The sequence below is a fragment of the Urocitellus parryii genome, chromosome X (genome assembly GCF_045843805.1).
Source record: "Urocitellus parryii isolate mUroPar1 chromosome X, mUroPar1.hap1, whole genome shotgun sequence".
Taxonomy (NCBI): domain Eukaryota; kingdom Metazoa; phylum Chordata; class Mammalia; order Rodentia; family Sciuridae; genus Urocitellus; species Urocitellus parryii.
The window spans coordinates 84,229,573-84,241,664 of NC_135547.1; the positions used below are offsets into that span (position 1 = coordinate 84,229,573).

A 12,092-nucleotide genomic window follows, 5' to 3' on the forward strand; every position below is an offset into this window, starting at 1 on the left:
TTCAATAAAACCCATGGGCAAATAAAATTTATTATCTTTAAGAAAAGTAACATTTACAGGGCTGATGTTGTGGCTCAGTGGTAGCGTACTTGCCTAGTATGTGTGAGGCACTGGGTTTGAGCCTCAGCACCACATAAAGATAAATTAACAAAGCCATTATGTCCATATACAACTAAAAAATTTTTAAAAAGCAAATTATTTAAAAAATAAAAGTAGCATTTAATCTTTGAAAATTCAAGGAATAAATAGGAAAGAATATAATTATGAATTATTAGAAGGAAGTTGATTTAGGGAGTTAAAAATATAGTCACAGCATTAAATTTTCTTCATGTTTAACAATTTATTTGACTTTTATTATTTGTGTATTCATCTTAGTCCTTGACATACTCATTTGCTAGACATGAAAAATAGTGGTTATTTAAGAGGTTTTAATGAATAACATTTTTGAAATATCTCTTATGAGTACAAATATTTCCAAAGCAAAGAGAGAAAACTTTGAATGGGTGAACACAATGAAATTCCAAGCATTTCTCCAAGTTCTTTTTTTAAAGTATGTCTACTTTTTTTTCACTAAATGAATACAACCACTTATAAAATGTATGTGTGTTTGTGTGCACGCGTGCGTGTACTAGCACACACACAATATAGAAACATTTGATAGTGGCACATTTTTAGTGCACTTCCAAAGTGCTACAATAACTGTCATCCACAGACATCTACATGCAAACACTACTAAACTAGTACACCAGAGCAAATAAGACTTATTAGCAGAACTTCCTGGCAAAAACTTTTTTAAAAAATGGAAACAATGAAACAAAAATCGACTTCTCATCTGAACTGTATAGAAAATAACCTCCTTTAAGATCTGAATCATATATACACAAAGAATTACCTAAGCTCTGAAAATAACTTCTTACTGTACATATAGTACTGTAGTGTACACTTGGCAAATGAGAAAAAACTGTAAGAAAATTTTCCATGAGGAGAATGTCTGAGGGATAGTGGCAAAAAGGAGATTTATTCATTAAAAAATATGAAAGAAAGGACTAGAATGCACAGTCATGGAAGTGGTGTGGGGAGGAAATAAGAAGATGGTAAAAGAAACTTTAAAGGAAAAGAGCAACAAGTTACAACACAGGAATGAATCATGAAAGTTGTATGGGTAGACAGGGAGAGGTGAAAAGAATGTCTCTAGAGTCCTTGTTTGAAGCTATATATAAAATTGTCAGTAATAGCCAAAAACCAGTCAGTATATGAGTTGGTTAAACTATAATTTGAAACACAATACAGACTTTGCAACAACTACTTTACAGGGTTGCTTTAAATGACAAGACACAAGTTGTGAAGGTGTTCCACAAACTGCAAATTCTGTAAACATAGTTTACACAATATTCAAATCCAATCTTTCCTTTCCTCCAGCTCTTAGAAACCATAAACAATGAACTCCCCAGACCACAGTCCTCTGCTCCATTATCAGATTTTCATGGAACTGTAGGCTACACAGTCACCTAGAAGCCTGACATCAAAAACAGCAAAGATGTTGACAAAATGATCGAATCCAGACATATGCAAATAAACATGTGAGCAATGTCTCTATTTCTGGCATTTCCCACAACAATTCTGGGGAGAAAAATCACTCAGTGCAAGGTATAGAATTTCCTCTTCCTACTTACCCTAAACAACATAAATTTTTATTGTCTGCACAAGAATAGGATTAATATCACATTTCTCCCTTACATCAGAAGAACTTGTAGAGTCAAACGATAATATAAATTCAACAAAATATGCCAAAACACATAGTATATTTACTTATATGTTGGGAACTGGAGCAGAAGAAAAGTCTAAGGTTGTTATGTGCATGCATTCATTGTATGATCAGTTAACAGCTAGAAAACTGAGGCTCAGTGATGCTAACTTATTCAAGACCACTTGTCCAATACCACAGAGCACAAACTGGAAACTGTTTCATGACAAAGACCTGGCTGGCAATTCCACAACACAAACTCCCATCAAGAAAAAAAGCTCAGGAAGATAAAAAGTGATAAAAGCCAACACATTTTTTACTTTTTTTCTTATTAGTTTTATTTCTAGTTAAGAAAATATTTTGGCATTTAATACTATTTCTTCTAAACTTTTGAAAGTACTTCAAGCAGCATTTCCTCTTCCCCTAATTGTTGGTAATTCTACAAGAACAATTCATCATATCAGAATCAAAATTATCATGAATTAATCCATTGATCATCAGCAGCTGATAGAATCACAAAAAGGGAGAAAACCAGACATTATGAATACCTAATAGAAGAACACAACATGACCCATGAAACATTCATGCCCCCAAATCATTTCAATCTGATCAAGTCTCATAGAGCTAACTACTAAACTGAGAAAAGAAACTAGAGAAAAGTGAACACTACCACAAGGATGTAATCAGCAAAACAGACTGAAGCAAGTTGTTGATATGAAATAAATTAATGATTCCAATGAACAAAATTGAAAGAAAAAGATTGTAGAAAGAGAACTATAGATGAACAACATACTTGAGACTTATCTAAATTCTAAATTACAAAAAAATAATTAAAAAGTAGTATTTATGAGAAAATTGAAAGTTGGAAAATGTGGCTAGATATTTACTGATATTAAGGAATTACTGTTGATACTAAGGATGATGATGGATTTTTTTCAAAAGAGGCCTAAATCTTTAAACATATTAAATACTAATGCATAAATGAATTCATACCTGGAATTCTCACAAAATTAAGAATAAAAGAGCAGGAATGTGCAGGAATCAAATCATTCATAAGTTGAAGTTGTTTGCAAAGTAAATTGATGCTCATTATAATATAACTTAATTATATAGATGCTTAAAAAATTAATATTAACATTGAAAGGTGTCCCAAACTTTTTTAAGAAAGCATACATTAAAAGGAATAAAAGCACTGAAAAGAGCTTAGAAACAATGCATTCAAAGCACATCATTTTATAAATAAGGAAATTAAGGCTCAGATAGGTTAAGTGACTTGCTCAGGGTCACAGAACTTGTCAGTTCCAGACTCAAGATCAGAATTTAAATCTCCAAGCTTGTAGTCCAGGGATGTGTTCTTCTGCAAACCCTTCAGTCCAGAAGACCCTCAAAGTTGAGTGTTAATAAAGTAAGCCACATGGCAAGTAACAAATAGAGTTGATTCATACCAAAAATGGGCTGCCAGTCACTGTGATAAGATCTGTTTCTTTCTGAGAACCATGGTTTCCTGCTGGATTGGGGAATCCAAACTGGGTTTCTTCCTCCTGTCCAAAGAAGTCGGAGTCAGGATGTACATTCCAATCCGCTTTGGTTGGTGTCAGTAGTTCTGAAACACTGTTTTCACAAAGGGTGCTTGAAGGAGTCAGAGCTTCTGTGTCCACTGTTAACTTATTGCTGGGTGTCAAAGTCTGGGGCTCTGGACTCGAGTTTTTCATTGCCAAAGAACCCAGAGACCCCAGTGGCCCCACACTTACACTGGAGACATCATCCATATCTAAGGGACCCTGCTGAAAAGCAGCAGCTGTCGTTCCAAAAAAGAGAGAGGTATCCAGGCTCTGAGGAAGGTCACTGGTGGCCATCAAGGCCCGAGGGTCCACAGCCTGCCCTAGAGAATTATTATTGTTGGCAGGCAGATTCCCTGCCAGAGTGGAGCTCACAGAAGCCACATCAATAGTCAGGATTCCAGAATTGACCAATGCGGTGTCCAGCACTGCAGCAGAACTCTTGCCAGGCACATCAGAGAAGAAAGACACTATCTCTGCATCGCTGAGATCATTCTGTCCCTGGCTGGTAAGCTCACTGCTGGGCGTGAGAGAATTTGCAGCTTCAAGCTGAGCTAAGAGATCCTGGCCAAGGTTGTGCCTTTTGGCCATGTGGGTCTTCATGCTGTGCTTGGATGTGAAGAGTTTATTACAGGTGGAGACAGGGCAACGACTCTTCCAAGTCTCCACATCCTGCAGGTGTTTCTTGGAGTGAATGTAGAGACTACTACGAGCAGAAAACCTGGCACAGCAGCCTTCCACAGGACACACGAAAGGTTTTGTGCCCAGGTGGGTTATGCTGTGGCCTTTCAGATGCTCGGCCCTTGTGAAAGATTTCCCACAGCCTTCTACAGGGCACGTGAACCTCCGGTCATCATCATGCTTCCTTTTGTGCCTTAAGAGTTTGGACATGCTGGTGAAATTCCAGCCACAGCCCTCAAAGTCACAAAGGAAAGGTCTCTCGCCTGTGTGGCTCCGCAGGTGAATTTTCAGCCTACAAGCCTTGTCATACTGTTTACTGCAGCCAGGGAAAGAGCAAGCAAAGAGTTCCTGTTCCCTGAAATGGGCGCGGTTATGGGAAAACAGGGCACTCACGGTAATAAACGTCTTCTTGCAGCCGGAAAACGCACATTGGTAGGGCCTCTCTGGCTCGAAGTGGCTGCGCTGGTGGGCACTGAGCTTAGCCTGCGTGGGGAAGCTCTCCTCGCACACCTCACATTTGAAGGAGTTCTCCTGCTCATGGCCCTTCATGTGTGCTTTGAGGTTGTACACAGTGGTGAAGCTCTTTCCACAGCCCTCCACCGGGCAGCCGAAAGGCCTTAGTTTGTCATGCGACTGCAGGTGCCTCTTGAGCTTGTAAGATGTGGTGAAGGTCCAGCCGCAGCCGCCCAGGGGGCACTTGAAGGGCCTCTGACCCTGGCTGCTGCTGTGCGTCAGCAGGTGCACCTTCAGCTGGTGTTTCTTGGCGAAGGTTTGTCCGCACTGCGCCTCGGGGCACAGGTACAGCACCACGCCTGGGGCCGGGCCCAGCGGCCCGCGAGGGCTCTGGGCGGCGGCCCGGCCCTCAGCCTCCTCCTCAGGAGCCGGGGCCGGCGCAGGTTCCGCCGGCTCGGCCAGCAGGAGCTCAGGCGGCAGCTCTGGGCAGTCACCCAACTGCGCGGTGTGCGGGAACCCGGCTGGCGGCGGGGCAGTTAGACCCCCAGGCTGCGGGAAAGGCGCGACCCCAGGCTCCCAGGCCGGCAGCGGGGGCGTGGTCAGGGTGAGGACGCCGTTCTCAAAACGCAACAGCAGGTCCTGGTTATGGATAGTGATGGTGCCTGCGAAGGCCGCCCCGTGGCCCGGGCCTGAGGCTGGAGCCGGGATCGGGATCGGGACCGGGACCGGGACCGGGACGGAGACCGGGACTGGGGCCGGGCCCGGGGCCGCGGACAGGCAGCGGGGGCCCAGCGCAGGGCGGCCCGCGGGGTTCGCGCCGCTCTCGTTCCCCTGGGGCCCCAGGCCCGCTTCGGCCTCCTCCCTCCACACGGGCCCTTCGGCCTGATCGGTGCCCGAGGTCTCCACGTCGCCACCCACCGGGTCAAGCAGCACCAGGAAGAAGTCGTCGCCGCCGCCGCTCGGGTGATTCGGCCTCGGCGCCAACGGGCTCGGGCTTGGGCCCGGGCCCCGGCCCCGTGAGGCCCTGCGGGCCTCCTCGCTCCGCGGCACGGGCCCGCCATCTTGGGCCCCCCGGAGCAGTAGAAGGCGCCGCGCGGGGGCCTGACCAGCCGGCGGGTCAGGGCCTCGGTGGACCCCGCCGCCGCCCGCGGGGCAATAACCGCCGCTGCCCTGTCTTGTCCCGCGAGCCGGGAGCAGCCTCGGGATTTCCATCTCTGCGTCCGTGAGGCTCGGCTGGAACCGGAGCCGCGGCGGAGGCGCGACCCCGCCCCCTGCCGCGGGCCCGAACACGTTCCTGAGAGGGAAAAAAAAAAAAAAAGTGCAATGCGCAGAAAGTGGCCCTATCAGATATTAAAACGTATTTAACGCCACAGTGATTTAAATATTCTGGTACTGGGCTTCTGGAACAAATAGGAAGCCCAGACTCAGAGCCTGATGCGCATAAATAAGTTCCACAGTTTATATTAGTAAGTAATCAAGATGGTCTTTTGAGGTAATGAGGAAATGACAGCTCATTCAGTATTGGTTCTAGAGTACCTAGGTTTCTATCCGATAAAAGCAATGTAAATCTGTACCACATTGTATATACCTAAATGAACACACCCCAACCTCTCCTGGCAATGAGCATGTTGCTTAATACGTTTTGTGGATTAAAAATTATTGACAGGCTGACTGGCTGGATGGATTGATGGATGAGAGAAAATTTCTGAGAAAATGAAGTATGTGTCACCATTAAATTACCACAGTGCTAGGATTTCTGTTGCAGATGCCCCTACTCAAACTTCTATACTCTGAATTATCTTAAGCAAGGTCCTGGGAAATATTTTCCACATAGGATTTTGTCAGAGAATAGAATAGGAGATGGGGCCAAAACACATTAGCACAATTCTGCTTAGAAATGCTAAGCCTGGAGAATGGCACAATTTATGCTGGGATCTGGAAAACCTAATCTGCACCTGGGTTCTCCCTGTACAGTGCTCAACCTAAACCAACTCTTTGCCCTTCCATCCTCAGTTACCATTATCACCATGGTAAAGCTCATGTCCAATCTCACAACACAATGAAGATATTCTTTGGTTTACTCTAGTTTCTCCAGCACATGGATGCCTGTGGACTGACAGGAAATGCAGTAAACTGGGGTACCTGCTCTCATGGAAGTGTGGTTGCCCAGTCTTACTGTAATGACATGACCTTTGATGCCTAGTGATCTTATTAGTGATGATGATCCTCCAACTGATTTGCCATAGGCAGTTAACATAAATATAGGGTGAAATGTCTGGTAGGAGAAAGGTTTAGGGTGAGGATTAGGTATGGGGTACTTAGCATCTAAATAACCCTGGCCCCCCTCACCTTTGAGAGATAGAGGACACTTGCTGGTCTCCGGACTGGAAAAATCACATTTTCTTCATCCATAACAATTCAAACCTCATCAAGATTTATTTCTACAACCCATATTTTCCTTTCTGTTACATTTTTTTCTTGGAGTAAGCATTTTTAAAATCTGAGCTATATAAGACTGAATAAAACACACTGTAGGTTTAGATGATTTATACAAGTAACACCCATGTAAATCAGGAACCAGGTCAAGAAACGGACCATTGCCAGCCTTCCAGAACACAGCCACTTTATTCCTCCCAATCATAGCCCACATCGTCCCAGTGGATATATAAGTCATTATCCTGATGTTGTGATAATCTTTTCAGTGCTTTTCTCTATAGCTTTACCACTTTTGTATGCATCCCTAAACAATGCATTTTATATGAAGTTATGTAAATGTAATCACACTGCATGCTTCTTCTTTCAGCGTTTATTGTATGTTTCTGTCGTATGTAAGAGACCCATCCATGTTGTTCATAGTAGCTTCGGGTAAATCCTTTGTCTCCGTTGTTGACTAGCGTTCCAGTCTGTGCTTATAAACAGTGATTGTGATGTGATTGTACCATTCCGTTCTACAATAAATGGACACTAGGGTCATTTCTAGTTCTTGGCTGTTATGTCTGTTCTTGTGCATTTCTCATGGAACACATGGGTAAAAGCCTCTCCGGAGTATACATCCCAGAATAGAATCACTGATCCATAGGATATACATATGTTCAGCTTTCCAAAGCAATGCCAAATTGTTTTCTGTAGTGGTTGTGCCAATTTTCAACCACACCAGCAGCCCATAGACATCCCTCTGGCCTATTTATTCACCTACACTAAATATTGCCAGCATTTAATCTTTGCCAACATGGCTGTGGACAATACCCCAAATATAATAAGCTTTATCACATTATCATGTTTATGAACCTTTGGGGTTTGCTTTTCTGTGGGAGGACTGGACCAAATTTAACTCTTTCCACAAAATTTCCTATGCATTATCCATTTTGTGCTTACTGATTTAATGGGTTTGTTACCTATTTCAAATACCAGTCCATAAGTGTGGCTGTGCTATTCCCTTGTGTGTGTGTGAGTGTGTGGGTGCATGTGTGTGTGTGTTCACTTGCTTTGGGCTCTGTTTTATTGAACAGAAAATCCTAGTTATGATACAGTCAAACTGATCATTCTTTTCTTCATGATTAGTGATTCCACTTTTTTTTTGTTGTTGTTGTTGTTTTTTGGTACCAGGAATAATTGAACCTAGGGGTGTTTAACCACTGAGCCACATCCTCATATATATATATATATATATATATATATATATATATATATATAGAGAGAGAGAGAGAGAGAGAGAGAGAGAGAGAGAGGAAGGAAGGAAGGAAGGAAGGAAGGAAGGAAGGGAGGGAGGGAGGGAGGGAGGGAGGGAGGGAGGGAGGGAGGGACAGGGTCTCACTAAATTAGGCCTTGCTAAATTGCTGAGGCTGACTTTGAACTCACACAATCCTCCTGCCTCAGCCTCCCAAGCCCCTGGGATTACAGGCATGCTCCACTGTGCCCAGTTTAATACTATACTTTCTTAATATGTTTTAAGAGATTTTTTTCTGTTTTAAGCAACACTGGGCCAAAAATTATTTTCTGTATCGTCTTCTAAAATTTACATAGTTTTGCCTCTCACAGGCAGGTCTTAATCCACTTGCACTTGAAGTTTGTGTACGTGTACGGTGGTGGTGAATAGGGTTCCTTTCATGTGGATATCCAGTTTTCTCAGTGAACTACTTGTTGAAAAGTCTTCCATTTTCTACCTGATTTATGGTGCCATTAATTGAGCATCGACATAGGGTTGGGCTAATTCCTATACACTCTATTATGTGCCACGGACCTATTTAAGTATTTGAAATACAACACTAACTTAATTACCAAAGACCAATATTCAATCCTGATATTTGGATAGAATGAGTCAATTTTACCTTGGTCTTCAAATGTACCTTATCTATTTGGGGTCCATTTCATTGTACCTAAGTTATCAATTCATCATGGAAAGTTGTAGGGCCAAGGGTCTCTCAGAGTGGGATTCTAACTAGGGCTGTGTTGATATTTTAGATTTGACTACTTTTCAGTACTACATGTTTGGTTCATGTCTAAGGCATATCTCTTCTTTTAATCATATCTCTTTGAAGCCATGCTTGATGGCACATGCCTGTAATCCCAGCAGCTGTGGAGGCTGAGGCAGGAGGATTGAGTTCAAAGCCAGCCTCAGCAACTTAGCAAGGCCCTGAGCAACTTAGTAAGACCCTGACTCAAAATATAACATTAAAAAAGTGGACTGATAATGTGGCTGACTAGTTAAACACCCCTGGGTTCAATCTCTGGTAATAATAACAATGATAATAATAATAATAATAATAATAATAATAATAATAATAATATATCTCTTTGAGTGTGACTATATTTTATACCATTTTTCTGAACATGTGACATTTTATCCTAGGCATGTCATATTTAGCAAATACTATCTTTGTATTTTTTGGTTTTTGAATGTTTTTATTAGTGTCTTCTAGTTATACATAATGTTGGGGTTCAATTAGACATTATCGTACATATGTAATACATAAGTTGCTACCCTTGAGTCCTCACTACTTCTGCTTTTCCTCTTCTTCTCCTTCCCCTGTTCCTCTCCTCTACTCTCCTGGTCTTCCTTTTATTTATTTGTAGATTTTTTCAATTGGTGTTTTATAGACTTACATAAAGGCGAACTTCAGTGTGATGTAGTCATATATGTACATAGCATAATTTGGTCAATTTCACTTATTAAAATGTGTTGCTTAGAAATATATGATAGGCTTTCCTTTTTAATTTGTTCTTTTAGTTTTACATGACAGTAGAATGCATTTTGACATATCATGCATACAACCATTCTTGTGGTTGTTTACATGCTGTGAAGTTATACTGGTCGTGCATTCATATATGAACATAGAAAAGTTATGTCTGATTAATTCTACTATCTTTCCCATTCCCATCCTCCCTCCCTTCCTCCTATCCCCACCCCCCATCCAATCTGGTGAACCTACACTCCGCCCCCACCCCCACCGCATCTATTGTGAGTCAGCATCAGCATATCAGAGACAGCATTCAGCCTTTATTTTTCTGTGATTGGCTTATTTCACTTAGCATGATAGCCTCCATATATTAGGCTTTTCTACTTGACTTTTTATCCCACAAATTCCTAAGCTCCTTTATCGATTCCAATAAAACACTTGGAAAATTTTGCATGCACATCCATAACATCGGCAAATAATGCCCATCTGTCTTTTTCCTTTCCTAACATTTTATTCTTTTTCTTCCTTTATTGGTCTCTCTGGGACCACTGCCTGCCCCACCCCAGGACTATTGGATAGAAGTAAATACAGTGGACATCCTTACTTGATGCAGCTCTCAAAGAGAAAAATTTATACATATAATACATACATGGAGTATAACTTCCCATTCTTGTGGTTGTTTACATGTTGTGAAGTTATACTGGTCGTGTATTCATATATGAACATAGAAAAATTATTAACTCATTGTTAAGAATGATATTTGCTATAGATGTTGTGTTCTGTAGCAATCTGGATCCAATCACAACATAGAAAGCTTACAGTCTGGACCAAGGAAGTCGAATAAAAAAAAAAAAAGAGCTATAAAACTATCATATAAGTTTTAATAAAAGATGGAAGAAAACTCCATGTGGAGTTTTCTGGAGCAGGGGCTCCATAAGAAAGAAAATCTCAGAATGTGGGCAACTCCCCAAGACTGGAGTTCACACCTGATTGAAAAAGAATCTGCTGGATGGTGGAGAATTCCTCTGTTTTGCCAGTGCCAGATGTGGAGTACAGAAGCCGAATTGGTGTATAGTCACAGAGCAACTCCCCAGAGCATTGTAGTATGGGGATGGTGCATAGCTGGTGACATGTATATGGGGATGTGCAGTAGGATTGAGGAGTCCTGGCTCAGTGAGAAGCCTGAAGTAAAAATGCCCTGTGGATAGTGGCTACAATTTGGTGGAGGTGGGGGCCGGGGGTGGAGGTGGGACCGGGATCTTGGTATCAGGAGTGCTGCAGTGATGGAAGGACTGCATAAAGCTGAGTACGTGTGTGTGTGGGGGGGTAAATATGTAGAGAGAAACTGTGGACAGGTGACTTGGAACACAGGGTGATCTTACCTAGAAAGCCACAAGAAACTTATCAACAGACCAAATCAGATCCACACAACTGCTGAGGGCCCATGTCTGTGACAGACCACCAAAAATGTTCTCAAATCCACAACTGTGAAAGCCATTTATAAATCGTAGGAGGGCCAGTTAGTTTCTCTTTCAGTATCCCACCAGTGCCCTCTACTAAGAAAGCATAGCATACTGCTCTTTGGTGTTACTCTGAAGTAGAGATGCTTAAAGAATCCCCTTCTTTATCAGAGAACATACACTGAAGGGTGAATTTGGAGCTGAGAGGCCCTAGGTTGATGACTGGCTTCATAGCCTTCATCGGGTTAGAGGAGTTGCTTCTCTTTTTAGTTTGCTCAAACAGTCGGTGCCCTACCCAGTTGCTTAAAAATGGAAGATTATCTACAACCCTGTTGCTTCTCCGGTAAAAATAAAGACTAAAGCACTTTTTAAAGCCATTTCAGGACTTGTAGTTGACTCCTTAGAATTCTTGTTGGTCCCAGAATTCCATGGCCTATACTGAGCTTGCCACACAACCCAGGCCCTGGCACAAAGAGTTGTTTCCAGCTTAGAGCAGAGGGCCTGTGAGGGCTGCATTTTTATCCTACCCAAGGGGCTCCACCTTCTAGGAGAGCCTTGCTGTGTGATGAGATTGCCTCTTTCTCCATAAGTATGATTACCAAATATTCTCCTCAGGAATGAACCCTTGTATTCCCTAAATGCTGCTGTGCTCTCCTGGTACTTGCACCTGAACTAAACAGGGAGAGAAGATCCTTGGATTTTATTTAAAAACCATGCTATCCATAGCCCTCTCCTAGCCATAGCTTCCCATGTCGGGCTTCAAAGTGTATAGACCTAACTCTATTGGCAGTTGGAGTGTTTACACTGAACCTGTCTCATTTGGGTTTATGGTGAAAAATTGACAAATTTGATGGGACAAAAGAAGCATATGGGTTTTCCATCCCCCCCCACCCCCGGCAAATAATCCAATGATTAGTAATTGAAGTGGCAACATGTATTGAGAGGAAGGTACACTTTAATTGGAAAAGATATTTTTCTTTTGCTGGGCCAATATTTGAGAGATATCATGACATAGACC

The 12,092-nt window shown here is 42.3% G+C and overlaps 1 protein-coding gene across 1 annotated transcript; it reads right to left on the minus strand.

The window, feature by feature from the left end:
• Positions 1-315: 315 nt before the first annotated feature.
• Positions 316-7,377, minus strand: Zxdb (zinc finger X-linked duplicated B). The gene has a single exon (XM_077793897.1). It carries the CDS (start codon positions 5,647-5,649, stop codon positions 3,184-3,186), a length of 2,466 nt encoding a protein of 821 aa, XP_077650023.1. The 5' UTR covers positions 5,650-7,377; the 3' UTR covers positions 316-3,183.
• Between the last annotated feature and the right edge of the window lie 4,715 nt (positions 7,378-12,092).